General features: G+C 38.6%; 1 protein-coding gene across 36 annotated transcripts in view; it reads right to left on the reverse strand.

The window, feature by feature from the left end:
* Positions 1-4,140: 4,140 nt before the first annotated feature.
* Positions 4,141-14,912, reverse strand: part of LOC108713304 (protocadherin gamma-A4) — a 203,329-nt gene continuing 192,557 nt past the window's right edge. For 26 of the 36 annotated variants that reach the window (XM_041588810.1, XM_041588809.1, XM_041588782.1 and 23 more), the window contains exons 2-4: positions 12,848-12,906; positions 11,195-11,283; positions 4,141-7,426 (exon numbers count right to left, since the gene is read on the reverse strand). In XM_041588810.1, coding sequence (XP_041444744.1) covers positions 7,206-7,426; positions 11,195-11,283; positions 12,848-12,906 — 369 coding nt within the window. In that variant the 3' untranslated portion in view covers positions 4,141-7,205. Of the gene's footprint in view, positions 7,427-11,178; positions 11,284-12,847; positions 12,907-14,912 lie in introns of all 36 variants that reach the window. The other 10 variants (XM_041588811.1, XM_041588779.1, XM_041588788.1 and 7 more) reach the window with 2 other exon arrangements.

The following is a 14,912-nucleotide window of genomic DNA, read 5'->3' on the forward strand; positions in this document are numbered from 1 at the left end:
CCAACGTTTAGAATATGAAACTATTTGATATTTGATCAGTACAGCATATTTATTCACTCTAAGGAGGGCTGAAAATAAAATGAATTAAATGGAAGGGAATGAGAGAATTTTCAGTAGTACTTGTACATAAAGGCTAAATCATGTCACTGGGTCATCCTTATAAATAAGTTTTAGCATGTGTTGGTCCTGGAGGGAGCAGATGGGCTGCCAGATGTAAAATAGATTTCTTCAGTGTCTCCTGGAATGTGGCCACAGACTCAAAAGGAAAGAGAGAGTCTTAAAGAAGAAAAAATCTGCTGCTTTTCTAAAGCAAGGACATACTATACTGGCTGATGGATATATGTGTGTCTTCCTCTGAACAATCCTTACAATGGGACAAAGTACATTCTTCAGTCTTTTCTCATCAGCAGATTAACATTTAGAACTTGATTTTCACTCCCATCAATTCCCTATGGAGCAGGATTTCACTCATCTCTGTAGAAGTGTTGCCCATATAACGTCAAACCTGCAGCTTGCATCGTATAAATATAAGGTTCTCTTAAAAATGACACTTAGATGTGTTCTTTAGCAAAGGAAGAGCAAAGCTTTGCAAGTGAAGAAAACTTCAGCAATGGTCCTATATCTGGTTTCAGCTCATAACAGAACAGACACAGGTTTCTCTTGCTGCACTTTATTATTAATGAGTCCAGATTTATTCCCCTTCTTCCCCCCATGCAGCAGCCTTGGGGGTGTTTCATATCCCTCTGTACATCTCACTTATATTATCTTAAATTAATAAAGTAGACATTCCATGGCACAAATATTTGAAATAAATAACTATAGTGTATTATTCTTGTAACCCTAAAAAAAGTGCCTTTATTCAAACACAGAAAAGATCTTTCACAACTATTAGTTGAGGTCTGACTAAATGTCAGAACAACAAACACAGATATTATAGGCGAAAATCAATTACTAGAGGATTACTAGGAACGCCGACGTACGTTTCTCTGAATAGCTTTGTCAAGGCGAAAATCAATTTTCGCCTTGACAAAGCTATTCAGCGAAACGTACGTCGGCGTTCCTAGTAATCCTCTTGTGCTCAAATTGAATCTTTTTGCAAAATCGATCTACCAATAATAATCTGGCTGGGTTCTTTCAACGGAAGTGGGGGCAAGAAAGCTTTGGGTCAAATCCTCTCTTATCCTATACAACCTCTGTTAATCTTCCTTCTATTCTAAGGGGCCGACGGTTTGTGGCTTTTTAGGGTTATCTAGCCTCTTGTAAACATCTAGGGCAAGCTAAAATACCAAGGCCACAGCCCCGGTTACCCTGTCCTGCCTTATCTTTGTGGTGTCCCAGGCTCTAGAAAAAATCAGGCAGCTAGTTTACGGGACAACTCCACCATCTATTCTTTCCAATTTCTACCATCTAATTCTTTGGATTGTGACTGCATTTTTTAACCCACTACCATGTTTGGTCATTTTTTATAAAATTTTTTTAAACTAAATCAAAATCCTTTTTGGGTCTAATATTCTAAATTATTGCACTGCACTTTACTTAAATAATGAATTTTTCTATCTTTGGATGAATTTATAGCGGCACTGGCACTTTATAATCTTAGTATAATTCTTTAGGAACTATTGTTATTAAATAATTGTGGTACATTATTTTTTAGAATTTTTTTGGACAACTTTAGAATCATAACTATTGGTGGGGTTTCTTTTTCTTTCTCTCAAAATTGAGTGTATTATTCTTATCTTATTGCTATTCTTTAAGCTACACTCAGTGGAATGTCGGGAATTTTGTGTCAGAAGGGAAATGAAAATAAGGCCCAAGGACACTTGGTTCTCTATTCCAAGCACTTTATTATAATTCTGTTCATCTTTAAAGGAACAGTTTTGCTATTATTAAGCTGCTTTTAACACTTCCCAACTCTATCTATCTATCTATCTATCTATCTATTATCTATCTATCTATCTATCTATCTATCTATCTATCTATCTATCTATCTATCTATCTATCTATCTTTCTATTATCTATCTATCTATCTATCTATCTATCTATCTATCTATCTATCTATCTATCTATCTATCTATCTATCTATCTATCTATGCGGTTCTAGGGATGGCACAAGACAAACAACGTTGCCCTAGTGTGGGTCATTATTCATTGGACGCGAGTGCAATCATACCTCTTAAAGGAGAACTAAAGTCTAACTAAACAAGTAGCTAGAAATGTTGTACATTATGTTTTGAGCTTCTGTACCAGCCCAAGGCAACCACAGCCCTTTAGCAGTAAAGATCTGTGTCTCCAAAGATGCCCCAGTAGCTCCCCATCTTCTTTTCTGCTGATTCACTGCACATGCTCTGTGCTGCTGTCACTTACTGAGCTTAGGGACCCACTCACAATATACAGTACACATGGAATATAAATGTGATTAGTAAATAATTTAGATTACTGGCAATCTATATATTAAAAAACACTTTCCTCACAACAAGATGCTGACTGTACTAGTGTTTGCTTCCTTCACTAAAGCTAAAGTTCTCACCCTTGGGGGTTTATCAATATCTGGGCTGAAATATTGTCTCATTTTTACAGGTCACAATTCCTATTTGTAGTTTATTTGTTTTGGACGTGTGAAGTGGATAAGTTCTAGTTCCATATGTTAATCCAACTAGTGGAACGCTTACCTGTATCTCCGGTTTTTTCTTGTCCAATTCCTAATTGTGCACTGTTGTGTTAACCGTACCCTATTCTGTCTTGGTCTAGTTCTGTAACTTTCAAATTTAAACCCTTTTTCAGTGATCTAACACAGGTCATTAACAGTATATATAATGTGCCTTTCCAGCTTTCATTTGCATTTGGCCTGACGAAGGGGCCTGGGTGCTCCGAAATCTTGCAATTATTACTTATTGTAAGGACTCACCCTGGTGGTCTAATGGGCGGCGGGGTGCCCCGACGCATCTCAGCCGGGGACATCCGCCGCATGCTGCCTGCTCCCTTCAGCGCCGGTCTTCCTATGGTGCTTCCAGGTTTATGCGCCAGCGTGATGACATCATCGCGCAATGGCGCAAAATTCAAACTATTGTTTGGTTCAATTAGTTTGTTCCTGGTGCTATTCCTTAGGGATTCCTATTGATCCTCTGGTTATTGACCATTGCCTTGCCTGACTATTCTGAACTCTGTATCCTGACCCTTGCCTGCCTGTTTATTCTGACCTCTCCAAGCTGATCCTTGTCTGTCTGACTATTCTACGCTCTTCAATTCTGATTCCGGCCTGTCTGACTATTCTACCTCTGCTTGTGCTGGCCCGGTCTGCCTGTTCCAGGCTGTGTTGACTGGTCTGTCTTTCAAGTTGTGTTCTTCCATCCAGTATCCTTGGTGAGACGATCATGCCCCTTTGCTTGTCCAGAACCTTTAGCTTTGCTCCTTTCTTAGTAAGACCTGGCGGCATCCAATTAGCTGAGGGCTCCTCCCAAGAGAAAGGCGGCTGTTAAAGGCAGAAGCAAGAGCCGAGACCATGGAGCCTAGCATTGGTTCTGGATATAGGGTGCCGAATGTGACACTTATTCTGTTAGCCAATAAAAGGTATCACCAAACTTAACTTTTTCTGCATTGTCTTCTGGTAAAATTGACCATAGTGTTGTGATAAATGATACGGACCTCAGACTTTAATCTTCACTGGGGCACTTTATCTTCTGAAATCGCTGAGAAATAAAAACGTAATAACCATAGAGTGGGCCCACCTGAGAGAGAAGAGATCATGTAACACGTGCTCTGCAGGGGGTTGCAGCTGACAGAAGTGGATCTGGGTAAGATCAAGTAAGGTACAAGGTGCCAATTTCAAAAACTATAATACCTATAACTGATCCATCATATGGGCTATTCATGAAGATACACAGTAAACTGGATCATCTTTGCTCACCAGAGCAATCTCTTTTATTACGATCAAGGACAGGGGTTATTTTGCCATTTTGGATTACAAATATAAATGTAGGTGAAAGCATCATTTTTTCTGTAAGGAGATTAAATATTAAAGGGCACATTGTATAATCTGTGCTACATATCAATTACAGGGTTTCTTCCTCCAGGGGAAATCCCTTGTTTTAAACATAAACATATGATTATATCAATAAATAAATGTCATATACTGAGCGGTAATTTTTGTGGAAGAAAACGTTTTATTTAATTTTTTTTTGTTCAAAGAAAGGAAAGCAATATAAATATCAGAGTATAAAACTTGCATGTCGTACATTGACATTAGCCTATACGCATATAAGGGTGAAAGCATTTTTTTTCTCTATATATAAGTACAGTTTCAGTATTAGACACATTGAAAGAACAGGTGTATTTACTTTCATGTACATTTATATCACAAACCACACAGAAAAGATACAGGAGGAATTAAATTACCGCTGTCCACAAAATCTCTAAAGGGGGGGGGGTGAAAGTATCACATTACTATGTACAACACCAGCTCAGCTACAATGAATGGTCGTTAGAAATTAAATTGCAAAATGTATTCTACAGCTAAATGGCTTAAATGACATTCTTGGTACTAGCGTTAACAGCCGTGAAAAAGGTTATTAGTGCACTCATGTATTTACCCTTGTTCACCTTGCAGGTTGGGTGGCACAGGAAGCAGAAATGGGTGGTTTTGGGAATACTACCACGAAACAGGTTCATTGATTTGCAAGACATTGGTTTGGTGAATACGTCGCTTTCTTATCAGAGCATTTGAAAAAACCCGAACAAGAGGAATGGAATATTTAAATGTATAGAGTGACTATAGATGATATATTACAGCTCATTTATAATGTATATACATGTAGGGCAAAAAGCAGGCACAAGATAACATTTAATTTGATCACTGTGCACCCAGTGTTGGAATGGGCTGGTGGAACACCGGGAAAAATACCTGGTGGGCCCTGCCGACACAGACATGCTCCCCACTGAAAACTGACGTCCCCCCCTGGACCACCCCAATGGCGGCCACAGTGGTTAAGTATAAGGTACGCATGGGGTGGGGGCAGTTGAGTTGAGTTGCTATATATGCGACTGGGGCAGGGGACCTCTAAGGACAGTTCCAGCCCAATGCTGGGTGCACAAACCTCCTGGCAGATATATCTCTTACTGATGCGCACAATTCTTTGTGTTCCTGGCATACATGCTTGAACTGGCACAAGGGCATAGATCAATAGGCTGTGTGTAGATTATGCTGATGGGTTCAGTTTTTGACACCTGATAAATGAGCCTTAATATATTAGCTATAAAACCCTTCAACAGACCCCCATGATAAATAAATGTAACATGATACAGGTCTATGCAAGAGATGCTTTCAGACTTTCCACACATAAGGAGCACAAGCGCATTCCCAGCCTCCATAGACTTCCACCAAATAATGGCTGATGGTTGTGAGATTTAGGGAGACTGGACATGCACCAACATGCTTTCAGTGCAGCCAAACTGAATATAATATCTGTACAGAGCAGAGCTAATCGCAAATTCTGCAGGAACTTTAAATAACTTGCTTCAACCCCCTCCAAAGGTTGTCTCTGTCCTTGCACCCTGATTATATGTTATGCGGTTGAAAATATAAGACATTCGTCACCAAAATACAAAGAAAATAAACAGTGTTCAGACAAACAATACATATAAAAGGAAAAAAAAGATAGCCGGCATAGGAAGGAAATGTTTAAAGAAATACATTGACTTAAACAGGATTAGTCTAAATATCTATAATGTTTTTCTGTAGTGATAAAAGATTTATGTGTTTTTTTTCCAACAGATTTTCCCATCTTTATTTATTGATACACAGATCATCTATTTCATATTCTGCCAAGGTATGTATCCTTTTATAGTATCCGTGGCCAATCAGCAGCAGCAACATGTTTTGGCCAAACAATCTATTTTAGAAGCCATCATATTCATTTTGTTCTAGGTCTTTGCCCAACATCATGCCATAAGATGCTGTGCCATCCAGATCTCCTAATCTCTGGACATTTGATGACTTTACAACCACAAGCATATCTGACTGTGCCAAGTCGGCACATTTTGAAGAGTGAAAGTATTGTAGCTATTCATATAAAGCTGTGGGTTTCCATCATGACCAAGCACTTACTCAACGGTCAGATGATTCAAGATCAATAGGATGATTCATTTGCTTCTGCTGTGAGGCTAACCGCTCTCTGGAACTCTCAAACCTCCCAACCCACCTCTTCCCTCCCTCCCAGACCCTACTAATTATCTTCCAAGCCCTTTATATTTGACCTGCACTAAACAGGCTCACTCCTCTAACATTCCATACAAAGAATGAACGACCCCATGCTGATTATGCACATGCAGTTTAACTGGCTTCCCCTTCCCCTTCCCCTTTGGAAATAGTGGTGCTGAGTGACCATTACACATGCATGTATATGTGTACAAATAGAAATTATTCTGTTCATTACTCAGAGCAGAGGACAAAAAAAAAATATTACCCCAACAAAAATGTCTGTGCATAGCAGCTTTTGGTTCTATTCTCAGGCTCAGAGAGATATTTCTCCCTTGTGCCACTTTTAGGTAAGATCATAACTTTTTTCAAGTTACCGATTCCAATAAGCACTGAACAGGATTAGTGGCTTTATCTTTTCTACGTGTTTGTGTGAACGCCACTAATACGATGTGTGCCTGTCTCTCATTAAGATGGCAGCATTGCAAGTGCAAGTGTTCCATTTCCATTCAGTGCCCTGTGGTGTCCTAGAGACTTTCTAGAGAAATATTGCAGCATAAAAAAACATCCACAGTGTCTGAAAAAAATAATAATAATCATATGTCTCTATCTAAATATGAGCTCTGGACCTGCAATATTTCAGAAACTCCCTAATGAGCATAAATTATAAATTAACTATTTAGCCATAATTATATACACTGGAAAAGATTGCACAGCTATACACGTGGGAAGTTAAATTTATATAGAATGTAGTAAAAAGAGAATGTATTTAGCTAAGAAATAACTCCGCAAAATATAGATGTGACTGCAAAATATTGGCTACTATCGACAGGGCCCTTTACTCTTATAATTATCGACAGAACCATGAGTTTCTCCCACCGCTTGTTCTGAAAAATGACACATAAATTCCAATTATCATTCTTGTTTTCCAATTTCTCTCCACATTTCTCAAGGATTTAGGCTGGGGAAAGGTTCTCGGGGGGCTTCTGCCCTGTTGGTGTCAGCCAATCCATCTTTACTTCTTTTCCTTTTTGCCCGATTTCTTCTTGTTTCCTCCCGAAGGTGCAGCTGATTTCCCTTTCCCTGCAGCGTTTGTGAGTGTTGCTGTGGTTCCTGGAATGTAGATGTTCTGCCTGTAGTCGGGTAGATGTTGAAGGGTAAATTGGGGTCCATAGCGGGCGCTGAGTCCCATTGTTCCAGTCCCACCTCCAAGGGCTGAACTTCCTTCAGCAGCTTCTGTGAGGAAAACGAATGGAAATATTATTACAATGATGGTATAACAATGCATTGCAATGGTTACTTAATGACAGCCAGAGAGAAATGTATAGGTGCAAATTTTAAAGAAAACATAATATAATATGAAAAGTCATAATGTAACATTCACAAATACTTTTATAGAAGAATCCCACACACTGTAGAATATATTCATAGTGCTCAGTAGGATTTCTAGTTTACTAATAATTATGCAACTTTAACCCTGCAACTTCTGGGGTAATATAGTAAAAGGCTTAAAGTTTGCACTAGCATACCTCCCAACATTTTGGAAGTAAAAAGAGGGACAAAAAAATTTTTCCAGCACGTAGCGCAGCAATTTTTTTGACCACACCCCATCTGTGGCCACACCCCCCAATTACCATGTTCTTTTTACAAAATTTGGCAGGTTATGAAAGTTTGAAAATATTTCTCCTTGTCTAAACTGTGTTTTTGTGTCTCAAAATTGTTACAAAGTATCTTATTTGCACCTGTTAGCTGTTTTGGGCTCTCTGCTAAAAGCCAATTAAGTGAGAAACTTTGTTTCTTTTTCTAGCTGTTCAGTGCAGAGAAAAGAGGGACTTTCCAGTACAAATGAGGGACTGCGGGTTGAGCTGTCAAAAGAGGGACTGTCCCTCCGAAAAAGGGACAGTTGGGAGGTATGGCACTAGGCCTAGTAACTCATAGCAATATATACAGTATTGATGACCTGTTTGAGAACATCTATTGGTTGCTGGTAACTAGCCCAGGTGTGACTCTATTGCACTGTGCTTTAGACAGTGCCGTCCAAGATTTTATTATGCCAAGGACCAATTATCTCTTCCTTTACATGCGTGGGGACTGGATTATGCTTAAACTACTATGTCATACAATAAAGTGTGTTGTGATCTTGGACATAGTGAGGGATAATAAAAATCTCTTTAAAGGAGAAGGAAAGGCTAAAAGTAAGTAAGATTTATCAGAAAGGTCTATATGAATACACCAGTAATCCCTCAAAGTAGTGCTGCTCTGAGTCTTCTGTCAAAATAAACACAGCATTTCTTTCCTTCTATTGTGTACTCATGGGCTTCTGTATCAGACTTCCTGTTTTCATCTTAAACCTCCAGGGCTAGGGCTTGAGCATGCTCAGTTTGCTCCTCTCCCCTCCCTTCTTCCTCCTACCTCCTCCCCTCCCTGCTGTAATCTGAGCTTAGAGCTATGAGAAATTTAGGTAGGAAGTGATGTCACATCAAGCTAATATGGCAGCTGCTATCCTAAACCAACAGAGAGAGCTTCTACAGCTGTTTTCTCAGGTATGGTAAAGCATTGTACAGAATAAATGTAGCATTCTACCTTTCACTATTATGGTTAATCTATTGGCAGTAAACTGCCTCGGTAGCTTTCCTTCTCCTTTAAGAGTCAAATCTGGCACATAGGCCTCCAGTTACACATCCCTGTATTAAAGTGACTTTCAAGGAGTTTTTATTTTAATCCTTTGTGGTTTTTCAATGATTATCCCTTTTTTTGCAGTTCCAAGCTGTTTTCTGAGTGCTCGTTACCCAGTGCTTTGAGTGGCAGCCTCACAAATGAATTGTAGAGACTCTGAACAGAAAGGTAGGTCATAAAAAATGCATGAAATTCAATTGGCCTCTGGACTGATTTGCTTTGTGGTTACTGTGTTGAGTTGTCAAATAAATCAAAAAGAAAAAAAGGATTATAATGCCTTGTGGTATTTCATTCATTTACCCTGCAATCGAGTAACTGTTTTTAAATGCGCATCTTTTATTAATTTCTGTTCCTGTATACCCCAATCTAGATCACTGTAGCCTCCTATAGGAGTAAATGTCTCTGCCCTGTATTCTCAAAACCTCATTTTAGCTTCTGTGCACACAATGTGGCAGCTCCCTAATTTCCAGTTTGTGCATGCCTAGGCCAGGCTGACCTATTCCTTTCTTGTCCAATCAAATGCATGCAGGTGGTGTGCCACTCCAAAAGTGCTGCTGCTCTAGGACCAAGTCTTTGTGGCCTTTACACAAACCTTTTCCAGGCAGCTTTTAATCAAATTAATAAGTGGCTTGAATAATTTTTTTATTTCAGGTGTAAATAAAAAATTATATTGCAAATTATATAAATCCGTATTCTGAACACAAGATCAAAAATATATCTCCATCATGCCTTTTCTCTAACAATGTTTTTGGGGCATGTGAAAGGGGCAAAAACATCATCCTGGAAATCTGATATTCAGTAGCAAGCAGCATTGAAAAGAAGAGGCGCAGCGAGTGCAGTTTACAAGCTTTTACTCAAAACGGCTGATTGATTTTGTGATAAGGTTACAGTGATCTCTTCTTTCAATCCATTTCTTCACAAGGTTAGATTTTTGCACAGGGCAGGTAAATACAATTGCTGTCATTTAATTAAATTGTCAGAATCAACCTCATTATGTATGCACTCCCTCTTCATGTATTACTGTTTCATTCTTAGCTTCTTGGAAAGAAATGAGCTATAGCAAAACTTTAAACTATAGTTGTTTACTATCATAAAATAATTTAGCTACGTGTGAAGGGCTAAGGCTATGGACACAAATACGTTTTTAAAAAAGGCGACTGCTGCGTAAATACGCTAGTGGAAGTGCCACAGCCCTAACTTGAAACCGATACACAGCGGTCAGCTTTTTTAAAAACCGCGGAAAATGTATGTATGTCCATAGCCTACTTCTGTGTCTGTATAACTATGTCCATTGCTAATGTGTCTGTATAACTATATAATACACAAAAGCCATGAATATCCTGTAAATTATATCCTTATAAACGGTGAGATCTGATGTCATCAGTTATAAACGGTGAGTTCTGATGTCATTTCTGTCACATGACTTGCTGAAATGTGTGTATTATAATAAATAAAGTACCCCCAGTTGTAAAATATAAGGATATTAGAAGTAACCTCGGAGTTTCATGACCTGTATAAAAACACTCGGCCTTCTGCCTCGTATTTTTATATGGTCATGAAACTCCTCGGTAACTTATAATATCCTTATATTTTACAAGAAGGGGTACTTTATTCACTATATATTCATCTAATTATGACTGGCCATTACATAATGCCTGCACTCTCTTTGCCATTAGACCGTGCCCTTTCTATATTATTTTAAAGGACTATACCGTAGTAGGAGGTGATAAGGAAGATTATATCCTGCCAACTTGAGACAATGCCAGAATAAATCGGCAGGCACCAGAGGAAGGACCAGATGGGTCCGAAACATGTAGTGCGATAATAAAACTACACACTTGCAAAGACTCTCCAGACTTTCTTGTTATTTCATGTTACTGAGGTGGAGATGGCTACTCCATTGGTCTGTGGAAGAGTCTAACTTACTAAACCAATTGGCGGTTCACTGAGGAATAATTTCCAGTTTACAATGCCAGAATAAAGTAGCAAGCTGGCTCAGTAGCACCCAGCCAGGGGAAAAAAACAAGGCTGATGATTTACATCAGACCAATCAGAAAGGGAAAATAAAAAGTAAGGCTATAGTGGCCCTTGATATACAACATCCTGAGGTTATATATATATATATATAGTACATCAGTGGGACGTCATTACTGGTATTACTGCCCTCATTTTGTTCTGATTGTGCCAATTGCTCCAGATTTCTGTGAATGTTACACCACAAACACTTCACTTAAATAACAGATTTTCTCATTTGGCTTCGTCTTATGAGTGATAGGATAAAAACGGTTTCAGAAAACAACTTGTGCATTTACCATGATGAAAACTGACCATTTGCAGATGCCAAAATCATGGCTTGCAGTCTCTCCGTTTCAAACTGGTTGTTTGGCCACACTCCAGATTCCTCGGCTGGCTGAGCTCTAAAGAGACCAAATGATTTTTAGTAAAGCACAAAGCCAAGTGTCAGCGAAAAAAATGCAAACAGTTCACAAATCTTTGTCCTGAAATGTGAGACCAACAGGAAGGCCAAGAAATCCAAGAGTTATAGAGCCAGTCATGTATTTAAATACAAATTCCTGCTGAACTGTGTGTTTGTTTTCCTGTTACACAATAAGACTAACGTGGATAACTTACTTGGTGAAAAACATTCATTTTCTGCACAATTGCATATTTATATACAGTATACAGCAGATTCATTTCAGCAGACGTGCTAGAGTCAGTTCCACTGTTCCTTTGTTGATTGTGCAGCATATTATATAAGGCATGCAATATAGCAACATCTCCCATAAAAATATAGAGAATGGCTCTTTGCACTCCTGCAAAACTGTTTAATTACATAGTAGTAATTACATAGTTACATAGTTAAATTGGGTTGAAAAAAGACAAAGTCCATCAAGTCCAACCCCTCCAAATAAAAACCCAGCATCCATACACACACCCCTCCATACCCTCACATAAATTCTATATACCCATATCTATACTAACTATAGAGTTTAGTATCACAATAGCCTTTGATATCATGTCTGTCCAAGAAATCATCCAAGCCCCTTTCAAAGGCATTAACAGAATCATATGCCTATGAAGACCCCATCATTGCCTCTCTGCCTCCTCCCTAGGAGGAGGTTATTAACCAGTGTTGAGTCATAAGGCCAAATGGGGATCAATCTCAACCTGTGGAAAAGTGCAGGATGAAAACAGCCCAAGGCTGACATTAGCTTTCTTCTTTGCCTGTACCCGGAACCACTGCATCAGCCCGGGTGCAGACACATCTTGCAGGTTCAATTTCTGGATAACGTGTAAGTTTAGTATTGCAGTTGTTACAGTCAAATTGTATGATAACTTCACCATGAGACAGGGCTGGCGGGACACCGGAAAAAACCCGGTGGGCCCCCGGCTTTTGTGGGCCTCGCTGGCCCAGATCAGCACCCAGTAACTTCTTTGTGCCACAACCTGAGTAATCATTGAAGACGTTTCACTACTCATCCGAGCATCTTCTTCAGTTCAACAGACAAGTATGGGAAATCCTCGGCATATAAATTCTTCCACTCTTCCCATACCAGTCAGTTGAACTAAAGAAGCTGCTCGGATGAGTAGTGAAACGTCTTCAATAATTACTCAGCAAGTCCAGTTGTTTTAGGAAAGAGCCGACAGGCAGTGAAGGAGAAATCGCATTTAAGAACTACATTTATCCAACTGTCGGATAAATGTAGTTCTTACCTGTGATTTCTCCTTCACTTCCTGTATCTTCAGGACATACATATGACACGTCTCGTGCGTTTCATCGATTGGCGACGTGTCGGTTGGAGCTGCACCGTGGAGTTCCTCCCTTAGAATTACTTACATTAGATATACCTTGACCTGGATGAAAATCTTTATAGTTATTTCACCATCAGATGTTTTGCACTCCATCTATAACTTTTTGGCTTTACCACTGCCATCCCCAAGCTCAGTGTCTCTATTATATATTATAAAGAATGCACTCACCCGCTAGGTCCTGGTCTCTGAGCCTGTGAGATTCGCCAGTCTGCGTTAGGTTGCGCCTGCTGAGAAAAAACAGAATTGGGTGTTTGACGACTGTTCTTCACATTTTGGGAAACGTTACATTTATTCATAAAATATTTTCGCACTGCAAATATATTTCCAAAATGTCACGTTTTATCAGTTTATGAAAATATAAATCAGAAAAGGATTTCCATTCACTGTTTAACAGACAATTAGATTTTCATTGCAAATCTGAGGCTTTATGAATTGCTAGTGGCTCTTTAGGCTGAAAGCCCTTACAGTAATCCTTTTAAGCAAGACAATACAAACAGTATTCCATTGCACATTACAGCATATAAACAGCATTCATTACCTCCTCTTTGGCTGTAGCATTCCAACGTAAACCACAGTTAGTTCAGCCTAGTCACAAATACTTACTCTGAGTACCTTGTGTTAATGACCAGTAGCTAATAAAATGCACTGTAGATTCACTCTAGTGTCTTTAAACACTACTCTATTTAAAAAAAAATATATATATATTCCCTGGGCCTCCTTGACAAATATAATTCTATTGTATTTTCTCATCTATATTGGCAGTATAGTTATTGTGGTTTCATAGAAGCACATTGTTTTGTATCAATTCATTCAGTCTTGTGCACAAATTACCTACAACCTTTCCACCAAAAAAAAAGGTTTAATAAGCCACAGGACATTGTTTTTCTACTATACAGGTTTGGGATCCGTTATCCGGAAATCTGTTATCAAAAAGCTCCAGATTATGGAAAGGCCACCTTCCATAGACTCCATTATAATTAAATAATCTGAATTTTTAAAAATGATTTTGTTTTTCTCTGTAATAATAAAACAGTAGCTTGTAGTTGATCTCAACTAAGATATAATTAATCCTTATTGGAGGCAAAACCAGCCTATTGGATTTATTTAATGTTAAAATCATTTTTTAGTAGATTTAGGGGGTTATTTATCAAAGTTCAATTTTATCTCAACATTTTCTGCTACAAACTCTGATCAAATCTGCTCCGCTTTTTTACCCTTATTTATTTTTTCCCGAAAATTTGCTTTGCAGGATCAAAGATTTTTTTCAGATTTTTCCTAAATGCTTTTTTGCCTAAACCCTCTGAAATCTTCAGGGTATCGCACAAAACCCAGAGCACATCAAAAAATCACTGGGACTTCTCCCTTTGACTTATGCAACCTCGACAGGTCTGAGATGCTGGATTTTGCATCCTCTGGGTTTAATAAATTCTGAATTTATTCTTGATTTTTTAAAAGTCCAATTTTATAAAAAAAAATGCAGATTTTTTCAGGATTTTTGCATTCAGAGTTTGGTAAATAACCCCCTTGAAGTATGAAGATCCAAATTACGGGAAGATCCATTATCCGGAAAACCCCAGGTCCCAAGCATTCTGCACAACAGGTCCCGTACCTGTATTAGATAGTTTTATACTTGTTAACAAGTGCTACAATTGACTCCCACAGCAACATGTACTTTAAAGACTTTCCTAAAGCATTTCTATTAGTGAGTTTAGTGCTCTTGCTATTCAGAACAGCTGGCTGGGTCACAGGATCACTTTCCATTCTAAACCAGTTTTCTATTAATATACCAGCTTCAAAGGCCTCCAGTCTAGCCATACCATTCCCTGCACATGTCACACACTGTTGTTGAGAGAGACACACGGCCCAACAGGTTCATACAAATCATACGTCTCACTGTAAGGGAAGTTTTAGTTCTAGTTACAGTTATGTATCTATGTCTTCATCACCTTATATCTACATTATATTAGTGTTTTATTCACTACAACACATGCAGTTTATCATACCTTGCATAACAAATATTTTAACTTGTTCATTTGTTCCATGTGTGGCATTTTACAAAAATGTCTGTTATTTAATCTACCCAGGATTCTCTGTTTTACTGTTATTATTGTTCTCTTTTTTTGCTACAGACAGGCTGTAGTTGCAAAGTTCTCTGACTAGCACTTGCTTTTATATTTCCAGGCTGTTCTTCTACGATTGCTTGAAAATGATTACATGTGACAGCCTGCAGGCT

The sequence above is a fragment of the Xenopus laevis genome, chromosome 3S (genome assembly GCF_017654675.1).
Source record: "Xenopus laevis strain J_2021 chromosome 3S, Xenopus_laevis_v10.1, whole genome shotgun sequence".
NCBI lineage: Eukaryota > Metazoa > Chordata > Amphibia > Anura > Pipidae > Xenopus > Xenopus laevis.